The sequence below is a fragment of the Vulpes lagopus genome, chromosome 12 (genome assembly GCF_018345385.1).
Source record: "Vulpes lagopus strain Blue_001 chromosome 12, ASM1834538v1, whole genome shotgun sequence".
Taxonomy (NCBI): Eukaryota; Metazoa; Chordata; class Mammalia; order Carnivora; family Canidae; genus Vulpes; species Vulpes lagopus.
The window spans coordinates 43164078-43176241 of NC_054835.1; the positions used below are offsets into that span (position 1 = coordinate 43164078).

The 12164-nt window shown below is 45.7% G+C and overlaps 1 protein-coding gene across 1 annotated transcript in view; it reads right to left on the reverse strand.

The window, feature by feature from the left end:
• Positions 1-2977: 2977 nt before the first annotated feature.
• The window catches only part of DHX8 (DEAH-box helicase 8), a 31698-nt gene continuing 22511 nt past the window's right edge, over positions 2978-12164 (reverse strand). The window contains exons 18-23 of the mRNA XM_041726704.1: positions 8926-9081; positions 6127-6264; positions 5449-5577; positions 5076-5272; positions 4455-4634; positions 2978-3700 (exon numbers count right to left, since the gene is read on the reverse strand). Of these exons, the coding sequence (XP_041582638.1) occupies positions 3481-3700; positions 4455-4634; positions 5076-5272; positions 5449-5577; positions 6127-6264; positions 8926-9081 (1020 nt within the window). The 3' untranslated portion in view covers positions 2978-3480. The remainder of the gene's footprint in view (positions 3701-4454; positions 4635-5075; positions 5273-5448; positions 5578-6126; positions 6265-8925; positions 9082-12164) is intronic.

Sequence of the window (12164 nt, forward strand, 5' to 3'; positions counted from 1 at the left end):
TTCTGTTTTTGCTGAAGCTGGGAACAAGTGTTTATAATGGAGATGGTCTGGAGAATGGGGGGGAGAAGGCACCCGGGCAAGGGGGTGCAGGGAGAGGCTGGAGCAAGTCCTGTGTTCTGGCCAATGAAGGAAGAGGACACTGGATCTTCAGGGAAAGGAGAGTAGAAAAACATGTGCTACTTCCCCAGATTTAAATGCTGGGGCCCTTCTCTGTGGATGAGTGGGAAAGGCAAGGTTGAGAAAGCAGTTAACACCTAGGGAGACAATAGACCTGACAAGGGATTCAGGTGTGAGGGGCAGGATGGAAGGCTCTGGTGAAAATGCACTCCACTTAACAGAACCGCAGCCCTGCAGAGGCTGCGCTGGCCCAGCCCTGCAGAGGCTGCGCTGGCCCAGCCCTCATGAAGACAACCAGCTTGGATCCCTAGCGTCCGAGCCTTCAAAAGGAAGGGATGCCTGTCAACCACTACCCACAAATAAAAGGCAACATTGTTTTCTTAGAAACTGAAAACATCAACCTACTTTTAAAATTCAGAGCAAGGAACAGAACATTTTAAAATGCAAGTTTTCGAAAATATACATGTTTTTTAAAAATACATAAATGTTTTAAATACGTAATTTAATTCCACATTAAAGCCAGGTTATCTCAGTGGGAAGCTGGAGAAGTCAGTGGAAACCCTGAGGTCTTGAGTCTTGCATAAAGGGGTGACAGAGATTTGGATGAGATGCAGTATCCACAGCTTGAGACATGTGACCTCTACCCTCTCAAGTGTTTAACACGCCACTCCTCACAGCTCTTTGTTCAAATCCTTAACCTTGGAGGGCCACTACTGGGAGGAGGCAGTCAAGCTCCAGGCTGGATGAAGGTGAACCCTGGACTGAGAAGCCTGATGCAGCTGGAGAGTTTACACGAGCCCTGCTGGGATGGTTCCCCCACATACACAAGCACACTCAGCACATGTACAGGGGCAGGAAACTTCTGAGCGAGGCTCCTGCAGGGCTGTGGTGAGTGGCCTAGAAGATTCCAGCTCTCTGCAGGAGACCCACATCCTCTCCTAGGCTGTCACTCAATCTCGGGGAAATATTGTTTCAAGGAAGAGAAACAAGGGCCCCATTGTGTGGGAGCAGCAGGCAAGTCCTCCTTCCCAATCTGGGCCTTTTCTCCCTCTGAGCAGGCTCAATAATGCTGCCCACATGCTGTTTCCTGATGGACAGTCTCAAGGTCAGACCCTAGCCATACAGACAGCGCAGAGAAGTGACCCCAGCTCATGGGGTAGATGTTCAAGGAACACCCATAGAGCTAGTGTCCTTTTTTCTGCTCAACTAATCCACCAAAGATGACTAGGCCTGCGGTCTCTCACTCTTCTCAACCTCAGCTCAAATCCCAAACCTCTCCACCCCACTGCCTTAACAACCTCCTACAGGGCGATGCCTCCAGGGCTGGTCACTCAACTGGGGCAGGTGGCTGCCAAGCCTTGAGTTTGTCCCTGAAGTGGAGACTGGGGAGCTGTGTGCCCAGCCTCTGCTTTACTTTGGGTTTCCTCTGTAGGCCCCTGCCTCTCTCTCCTGATAAGGCCTTAAAGGTAAACACACAAAGATCCCCTGCCCATAATTACTGGCCTGGCTTCCTGAGGAACACTTGAACAAATCAGCCCATGGAAGAGGCAGGGACCGGGGATCCCTGGGTGGCGCAGCGGTTTGGCGCCTGCATTTGGCCCGGGGTGCAATCCTGGAGACCCGGGATCGAATCCCACATCGGGCTCCCGGTGCATGGAGCCTGCTTCTCCTTCTGCCTGTGTCTCTGCCTCTCTCTCTCTCTCTCTGTGACTATCATAAATAAATAAATAAAAATTAAAAAAAAAAAAAAAAAAAAAGGAAGAGGCAGGGACCTCAGTCAGCAGATGTCCTGGCCTTTATTCCTCTGGGCTGGATCCTCTGAACTGTCTTTAGGGTGGTCAGTTTGCTGCCCAAAGACAGCCTACATTCTATTACATCCTAGAATGTCCTAGAATCTTAGCATCTGGTGTACCATTCCATAGCTCTAGTACTTATATCATTCCAGAACTTACTAGAGTCGGGACGAAAAAGGCAGTGGAGACCATTATATCTGATGTGCCCAATCCCCCAGGGGCTTCTCCACAAGCTCCACACCCAGACCCACTTTCCAGAGGCTTCACAACCTGGCCGGGCAGCATGTGTCTGGTGTTCTTTTGAGTTGAGCACTTCCTGAGGAACTGTGAGAGGGCCACTGGGAGGTGGCTATTCTCCAACCGAATGCTATGAGAAACTCACTTGGCAATAGCAGCACCAACTGGCTGAGAGGGGTTCCATAGGTTTTCCGTTTGTGGTGGGGGACAAGAGGCTGTGACCATAAAACCAAAAACCCTCTGGTGGCCCAGCAGTTTAGCGCCACCTTAAGCCGAGGGCATGATCCTGGAGACCCAGGATCCAGTCCCACGTCAGGTTCCATGCAGGGAGCCTGCTTCTCCCTCTGCCTATGTTTGTGCCACTCTCTCTGTGTGTCTGTCATGAATAAATAAGTAAAATCTTAAAAAAAAAAAAAAAAAACCCCTCTGTGAATGCCCATTGAAGACCTGGGGACAGGGGTGGGGGGAATAAAAACAAAAGCTGTGACGTTGCTTGCATATTTCAAAAGGAAAAAGGGGCATGCTACGCACTGTGTGGCATGCAGAGGAGGGAGCTAGGGAAAGCGTTCTGTATTCAATATGCTGCATCTGTTACCACTCAAGTGCCCAGACAGGGGCAGTGGATGTGGTTAATCATGGGGCCATGCGGCAGAGCTGGGCTCACGCGGGTGTCAACAGATAGGACTGCAGGCCTGGCCTATGTGTCACCCCCGAAACCAAAGAGCCCCAGAGCTCTGATTACAGGGGACTCTCTACCATGTGCACCAAAGCCACCAATTTCCCCACCCACCCTGAGCCCAGGCCAATATCCTAACCTTTCAGTTAGAAGAAACAGCCACAGAAAACCATTTATGTTTCCGTAGGAAAATAAATATTTCTAGGAGGTTAAACAAAAGCACAGGGGCTGGACAGAGGCAGGAGGTGGGGCCAACTGTCAATGAGCTTCATGGCTCCCTTCTCCAGAGTCCCAGCTAGGGCATCAGGCCCTCGCTACATCTGGGTTCAGATGCTCACGACTCTTCCCATCCTAGGGCTACATGAGTTGTCCGTCTCGTGGAGACAATGCCCTGTACTCCCACACTGGCTGTGAGCCCCAGCTGGCCACAGTGTCTTGATGGGGTCAGAGCTGCGGGTTCTGGTCAAACCAGGCGTAAATCCCTGTTTCTATTTTACCACCAGGGAAGAAGTTAAGAAGCAAGTTTAGAAATTGGCCAGTGAAGATATTTAGTCACTGGACAGCTGTATCCCCAGGACCAGCTTTTCCTTGCTAAGAGTTGAGTCCAGGCCCTAGGCCACCACTGCAGGAGAGAGGCAGGCAGATAAGTCTCGCCTCTCAGCGCCGTCGGAAGGCCCGGGATATTCTCCAAGCGTTGGGCTCCTCATACCGGTTGTACAAGGGTTCTAGACGCTGCTGCTTCTTCTGCTTGCTTAGCTTGGTCGGGTCGGAGACCTTGAAGAAGGCTGGAGCAAACTCCACAAGCCACCTGGGGTCAATAGTGGTGACCTCACGCATGTACTCCTTCGTCGTCAGCACCAGTTCATGGTACACCACCCTAGGTGGGGGGACAGAGATAAGGCTCAAGCCACCTGTGCAGGCCTCACTTCACAGTCCCCATGGTCCCTGGCGGGCCGCAGGAGCTTGCACTTTACCCCTTTACCTCCCCTGTGTGACCATTCAGGAGGCTGCAGTCTCTGTTCATGAGCCACACTCCCATACTGAGGAGTCTGCACACCTCTAACTATAAGAAAGCTGTCAGGATGTATTCTAGTCCTTGTTCTAACTAGTCCTGATTCTAACTAGTTAAGTGACATGAAGCCAGTAACACCCCTTCTCTGGATCTGGGTTTCCTATGTGGACCGGGAGGGTGGTTTTTAAGGCTGTCTCCACAGAATTCTGGGGCTCTGAAAGAAGAGCTTTGGGGCCTGCCACAGGCACTGGGGAAGGCCAACCAGCAAGGCTCTGCATCTCCAACCCCTCCTAGTATGACAACACTGTGTGGTTTTTAGATCAGTTTAGTGTTACAGTGGGTAAGACTGCAATTTTTTTTAAGTGCTACTTAAAAAAAACTCATTTAAACCATCTCACTAGACAATCTCTAAGATCTTCCTTGGCTCCCAACCCTAGGACTTTATTTCTATCAAATGGGCCTGATACTGTGCCTACTTCAGGCTTCTGTTGCTCTAGAAACGGAAGCAATGTTGGAGGAGAAAGTGCTGGGCTGGGCAAAGACCCAAATGCTAAGGCCCAGGAGAGTTACAGGTTCTTTCTGTACACGACTGCCCCCAGACCTCAATCGGCCCACCTACCATTCGGGCTGTCTGTTGAAAAGAGCACTGGAAGGGTGAATGTAGACCACCTGCTGGTCGATCAGTGTCCGGTAGCCCTCCTGTGGGTCTTTCTTGGCAGCGTTTCGGAAGAATCCACTGCAGATGGCCTTCTGCACTCGCACTGTGGACTTGCCACAGGAGACCACATCCAGCTTGTGTCTAACAGAACAGATTGAGAGAGGATAAATATATGAGACACCTCTGCATTCAGAGGTTCTATCTTCCAGAATGATGGTACCCCACACCCCCACTTCAGGTCCCCAGAGACTGACTGGGGTTCCCCTCTCCCAGCCCTAAATGTACCACAGGGGCAGCTCCATCGTGGGCAGGATGGATGCAGGAAGAGCCAGAGATTTTATTCAATTCAACCTGTAATGTTCCAGATGCTTATAAACAAAGCAGTTTTCTATTATTAATACGTAAACTTCTTAGAAACTTTCTGAAGTCACTCTCAGCTCCACCCTTGCCTGGGGAGAGCTATAACAAAGACGGAAAAGGCTTATGAGAGAAGCCTATAACCTCTCAGGTACACCAAAAGAGGAACAGACAGGATAGTCAGGCAGACTCAACTCAAACATGGGGCCAGTCACCAGACGTTACCTGTCCATTATGCCTAACATCTGCTTGCGAATATCCTGGGCCCGGCGCAGGGAGCGCGCCTGGATGAAGTTCTCATAGCACCATGGGTTGGAGAACTTGTTGTTCTTCCAGGAGTTGTACACGGCCAGCAGGGTGAGGTGGTCCCCTTCGGTCTGGTGGAATTTGGCTTTCTTCTGATCTGCGAGGGCTTGTTTATCCTGCCAAGAGGTGGGACAGGATCACTCTCTGTCCAGTGGCTCCTAAGTGACAGCCTAGCAGTTCCGGAGAACTGCCAACTGGCCCTGTCGAGTGGTTATGTGAAGTACTGCGGTGGCAAGAGGCTGATTCTACCAACTTTGCCACGCCTGTACCTGAACAAGTCTGAACTCCTTACCTTGGGCCTATAGAAGACATTCTGCACTGACAACATGGACACAATGGTCAGCATCTCCTCACTGCAGCCCAGGTGCACGGACATGATCAGCATCTTGCACAGCATTGGCTCCAGGGGAAATTCTGCCATCTAGAGGGAGAAGAGGAGACTACAGCTGCTGCCCTCAGAAGACCCATCTGTATGTCAGTGACAGACACCGAGCAGAGTGGGTAACACACCACAGGACGGTTCACCTGAGCACAACAACGTGAGTGCTGGTCTCTATCACAAGAATGTTGTCTTTTATTTTCCCAAATCAACGTCAACAAAATGTATGTGACCAAGAATGTTAACTACTCCAGGAGTGGATGAGAATTTTGCAGACATCTTTTAAAATTAAGGCTAGACTCAATAATATATCCTGAAATAAAACTGACTATGGATAAAATCTGTTTTCCTATAAAGTTGTAATAGTTTTAAGCGACAGTGGAAAACCCAGTTTAAAAACAGGCATCTAAAAATAAAAAAATAAAAAATAATAATAAATAAATAAATAAATAAATAAAAACGGGCATCTAGAATTCTACTCAAAGTAGAGTAGGCCCCTACTGAGGGCCTCAGAGTTTAATTGTGCACAGAAGAAGAGAATGGAAGGCTGGCCAGGGACTAAAAAAACATGAAATTCAGTCTGGCTCCTACCCTGCGGCCCAGACGAGTGAGCAGGCCCTCATCGTCCAAGGCCCCCAGCGTATAGAGCTGCTCCATGGCTGTGATCAAGGTTTCCATTGGTGGGGCATCCATGAAGTCAAAGGACAGCAAGTCATTGATGCCCATGGCCTAGAACAGAAGGAAAGAAAGCATGTGATTGGACAGTCAGCCCTGCTAGTGTTAACATGGAGAGAGAGTACTTGTCCATTTCTTTCCTATTTCTTCTATTACAAGGAGGAAGTCATCAACAAGATTAGCAGTCATCTCCAGGGCTGAGTCACACAAAACTCAGACTGGTAGAAAGTATATACTCTCTCAGGAAACTTTAAAAATGGCGCCTTCAAAGTAAATGCAGATACAATTCAACAACGAAAAAATGACAATTTAAAAATGGGCAAATGGACACCTGGCTGGCTTAGTTGGAAGACCTCGCAACTTCTGACCTCAAGGTTGAGTTCTAGTCCCACGTTGGGTGTAGAGATTACTTAAATAAATAAATCATTAAAAAAATACACAACGGGGATCCCTGGGTGGCTCAGTGGTTTGGCGCCTGCCTTTGGCCCATGGCGCGATCCTGGAGTCCTGGGATCGAGTCCCGCGTAGGGCTCCTGGCATGGAGTCTGCTTCTTCCTCTGCCTGTGTCTCTGCCTCTCTCTCTCTCTCTATCATGAGTAAACAAATAAATCTTTAAAAAAAAAAAAAACATAAATACAAGTAAACAAAAATGGGCAAAGGATGTGAAGAGGCATTTCTCCCAATAAGTGATAAAAATGGCCAAAAAGCACATGAAAATATGCTCAACGGAAATCAGGGAAATGCAAGTCAAAAGCACAAGATAATAGCCTACCCACTAGGATGGCTATAGTAGGGAAAGGAACAGAACAAGGGTTGGCCAGGATGTGGAGAAACAGGGACCTTTATGCAATGCCAGTGGCAATGTTAAATGGTGACTTCTTGTTAAGTTAAACATACATCACCATATGACCCAACAATTCCAACTTCTAGATATGCCCAAGAGAACTGAAAAGAGGGACACAGATACTTGTACGCTAATTTTCATAGCAGTATTATTCACAAAAGCCAAAAGACAGAAACCACCCAAATATCCATCAACAGATGAAGGGATAGACAAAATGCAGTATATGCACACCAGGAGTATTATTCACCCTTAAAAAGGAATGAAATTCTAACACATGCTATATAACACAATGAACTATGAAAACACGATGCTGGGCAAAATAGGCCAGACACAAAAGGACAAACACTGCATGATTCCATTGGTATGGAAATCAAGCTCAGAGAGACCAGAAAGTGGAATAATGGTCATGGGGGCTGGGGTGGTGGTGGTGGAGAGAAAGGATGGCGCCATGTAATGAGTTTCTCTATGGAATGATGACAAAGTTCCACAAATAGATGGTGGTGATGGCTGCACAATATTGGGAAAGTACTTATTGCTGCTGAACTGTACATCTTAAAAAGGTTACAAGAGTAATAGGTTGTGTCTTTTACCATATTTTTTAAAAAGGACAACATACCAGCTTGTCCTATCTCTTGCACACATAATTTCTACCTTGCATTGAGGAAGTGCCTCATATCGCATCAGGTGGCAGGGATAGGAAGATGACTAAGACATAGCCTGGCTCCCAGAGAGTTCACAATGGTGAGATACACAGACACAAAACACCAGTAACACCGTGCAGGCTGTATGCCGGGCAAAGAGTCGGCATTTGATATGTGTGTTGGCTAATTTGATGAATTGAAAAAACAAATGAGTGATGCACTATCCAAGCATGTTTAAGGGGGATGTGGTAGGACTTAAGCCTTCTGTTTCTTTTCCCTAAAGTGATTGTGACTATAAACACAGCAGGTGTCCAATAAATGCTTATTGTGTGAATAATAACTACAAGGAATTATGTTAGCAATCAGCGAGCACTGTGCCAAGGGCCTTTACCTGTATTATCTCATTTATTTTCAAAATAGATACTATTAATAGCCCACTTCTAGAAAGGAGAATATAGAAAAGTCGGTTGAGCAGATAAATTTGCCAAGGACATAGAGCTCAGAGCAAAAGTTTGAGCCACAGATGCCTCTCTGTTCTCACTCCAAAGACTAAAGCAGAATTTTTTTTCTGAAGCTCTGTGTTAGCCTCTCTTACAGAGAATGAATAATAAATTATAACAGAGCACTCTGCACCAGCAGAGTGAGAGTGCCAGGGCCCCAGGGCAGCATCAGTGTCAGGGGGTGGGGATGCCATCAGCTGGGAAATTATTCATGCAGCTCCCCCTGCCAAAAGAGAATGAGGGTCCTCACTGGGGACCTAGAGAGGAAGAGCAATGATTCAGAATGAAAACCCAGCCCCCCTGAGGGTCAGTCTGAAACCTGTACTGATAGTTCCCTTGCAACGTTTTTTGGATTGGGGGTTTCACTTCCATTATAAAAGAGAATTAGATCAGGGTTGAAGGAAGTGTGACTGCCTGACCACGGTTTGGCATGAATTAGATTTTTCTAATATCCTTTTAGAAAATGCCCCTAACCAAATCTTTTATAACCAAATATCCTGCTGGTTATTATGGTCAGAAAAAAAACGTGTGCTCACAGTAGACATGCCAACTTAGCCCTAGCCCCACAGCAGAGAAGCTGTTATCACAGCCATTTGCATTCCATTCAAAGGGACTGGTTCCATGAGGTTACTAAAGTATTTAACAAGGTTCATAAAACCGACACTCCTTTACTATGGACATACGATTAAACTGTTCCACCAGCCCATCCTAACAAGACAGTGATCTCTACCTTGAGCGAGAGCACCGTGCTTGCCAGGTTGGTCCTCTGGATTTCCGGCACATTGGTGGTCAGCATTTCATCTCGGTAGGCACGTTCAGTGTACAGCCTGTAACACTTCCCTGGGCCCGTCCGCCCAGCTCTGCCAGCTCGTTGCTTTGCCTGAGCCTGGAGGGGAGGGCATATAAAAGTAACGAATCTGTTGAACATTGCTTAACAGCTTTACCCAGGAAATCTGCTAAAAGCGGGGCGCTTAGCAGCTGGCAGAACCCGAAATGGGGTTTATTTCACTTCCTTTAGGACCATTCCCAAGACTATTGAGGCTCTTATCATCCCCTTTCTAAAACTCGGCATTTCAGGAAAGTTTGTTCAAGTGAGGCAGATACAAGCAATGTGAATGGAAGAAACACTGAAAGATCGCAGAAATACACATTTAAAAATAGTGTGGCACAATATATGAGAAAAAGCGTAACACAATATGAGAAATGGGTAGCCCAGGTGGCTCAGTGGTTTAGCGCCGCCTTCAGCCAGGGCCTGATCCTAGAGACCTGGGATCGAGTCCCATGTCGGGCTCCCTGCATGGAGCCTGCTTCTCCCCTCTGCCTGTGTCTCTGCCTCTCTCTCTCTCTCATGAATAAATAAATAAAATCTTAAAAAAAAGAAAATATGAGAAACACCATCCCCACAGTTGGGATCAAAAATGTAAGTGAACTAAAGAAAGGTAGTGTTGATCCTACCAGTGATGACTCTGCAGCTCTTTTGTGTGTTTTTAAGGAGGCTCCACTTACTCCAGGGCCCAGCATGGAGACTAAAGTGGAACATGAACTCAAGACCCTGAGATCAAGACCTAATCCGAGGCCAGAGCCATCCAGGTGCCCCTCCCAAATCAGCTTCGGAACTCTCAATAACAGAAGAAAATGTTCATGTACATAGGTGAAAAAGCAAGATACAGAACAATACTAATTTTGTAAACAAAACAAAAAAACTACCAGAAGGAAAAACTGGGAACAAAAAGCGCTAAAACTGTGACTAACTCTCATGGTAGGCTTGCGGACCAGTTCTATTTACTTTTATCAAATATCTGGTATTGAACATGTATTATACCTTAATAATCAAGAAAATTAAATATTTAAACAAAAAAATGCACAAAACTGCACACTTAGCAAGACTACTAGACTTGATAACAAGAAACAAACAAAAGATGGGCAAGAAAAGCATCAAAATGAGAAAGTGGTGGCAATAGAATTATGAGCAATTTAAATTTTTTTCTTCTTTATCCCCAAAATAATATAATACTTCTCTACACTACGTAGGGGAGAGGGATGCTAATTTTTCAAGTGTTTCTTTCTTTTTTTTTTTTTTTAAGATTTTATTTATTTATTCATGAGAGACACAGAGAGAAGAGAGGCAGAGGGAGAAGCAGGCTCCCCGCAAAGAGCCCGATGTGGGACTTGATCCCAGGTCTCCAGGATCACGCCCTGGGCTGAAGGTGGCGCTAAACTGCTGAGCCACCCAGGGATCCCCAAGTGTTTCTTTCTTAAATTATTTAAGTAATCTCTATACCCAAGGTGGAGCTCAAACTCATGACCCTGAGATCATGAGTTGTACCCTCTTCCAACAAACCAGCCAGCGCTCTGAATTAAATGCAACTAACTTTTAAATTAAAAAAAAAGGGGGATCCCTGGGTGGCGCAGCGGTTTGGCGCCTGCCTTTGGCCCAGGGCGCGATCCTGGAGACCAGGGATCGAATCCCACGTCGGGCTCCCGGTGCATGGAGCCTGCTTCTCCCTCTGCCTGTGTCTCTGGCTCTGTCTCTGCCTGTGTCTCTGGCTCTGTCTCTCCTTCTATCTCTCAAGAATAAATAAATAAAATCTTAAAAAAAATAATAAATTTTTTTTTAATTTAAAATACATGTAGTTTAGCCATAGATTGCTAGGAAACCATGAACGGCAATCTGAAGACGGCCATTTGCTGACAAAACCATCTGTCTTACAATTCAGGATTTTACAAATTCCTCTTCCAGTCCCAAACCAAAGGAGAGAGTATCAAAGGTCACTAACCACATTAAGGCAGGCAGCAATCACAAATAGCATTCTACAGACATCTCTCTCCAAATCAGGGAGAACAAATACAGCTTATTTCTCAATCACTGCAAGTGGCAAGCACCACCCCAAGAAATGGTACAGAGCACACAGGCAGGGGCCAGACTGCCCAGCTTCAAATCCTGGCTCCACCAGCTGTGTAGCCTTAGGCAGGTCTCTTAACCTCTCTGTGCCTCATTCTCATCTGTGAAAACAGCAACATCTACCACTAAGAATGAATGAGAGAATGCAAATGAGTTCATGTATGTGCAAGTACCTAGTGACTGGCATTTAGTAAGCACTCTGCAAATGGTAGCTGGTATCTCTTAAGGCCCAAAATGACAACAGCCTTATGATTTTTATGGATTATGAAAATCACACATCCCTCTTATAAAATATTAAAATAATATGTAAAAGCCAAAGAAAATAATGCACTTCGCCCCTTAGCATAGTAACCAGCAGCTCCACCGACCAGTAACCCCAACTACCATGCCGACTACACACTTTCTGTCTCAGGCATGCACACATATGCTGTACACAAGCATGCACCATTTATTTTTAAACAAAAGTTGGACTCTACTATTCATACTATGCTTCGGTTTACTTTTTTCAAATAATATATCACAATTATATGCTTATGTCATTAAATATAGATGCCCACCACCATGTTAATGCCACACAACATTCTACGGCGTGCATATACCATATTTTATTAAACGACTTCATTTTTGGAGTTCATTTAGAATTTTCCCAGGTTTCCTTTCATATAAATAATACTTTGTTGAACATCCTTTTCCCTTACCTTCAGATGTATGCTTGCTAAACTTTCAAATGTATTCCTGGAAGTGGAACTGTTATCTTCAAAAAATGAACTTTTAAATGTTGGATGCCTTGTAGCCAAAATGCCCTCAAAAAGGCTGATCAAGTTATTCATTTTTAAATATAATTTGGGCAGGAAATTATTACACAATTACAAAAGAAATCCATTAACATCTCATGAATTATTACTATCTCAGATGTCTGTGGATAAGTACAATATTTTTAAAAATATGTCCTTATACAGTTTTATAATCTAGGGTGCTAGAATTGAAACTTTTTTAAGTTCCAGTTTTAGCAAGCTTTTTAATGCTGAAACACTATCCAAAATATTGAACATAAACTACACACAAAA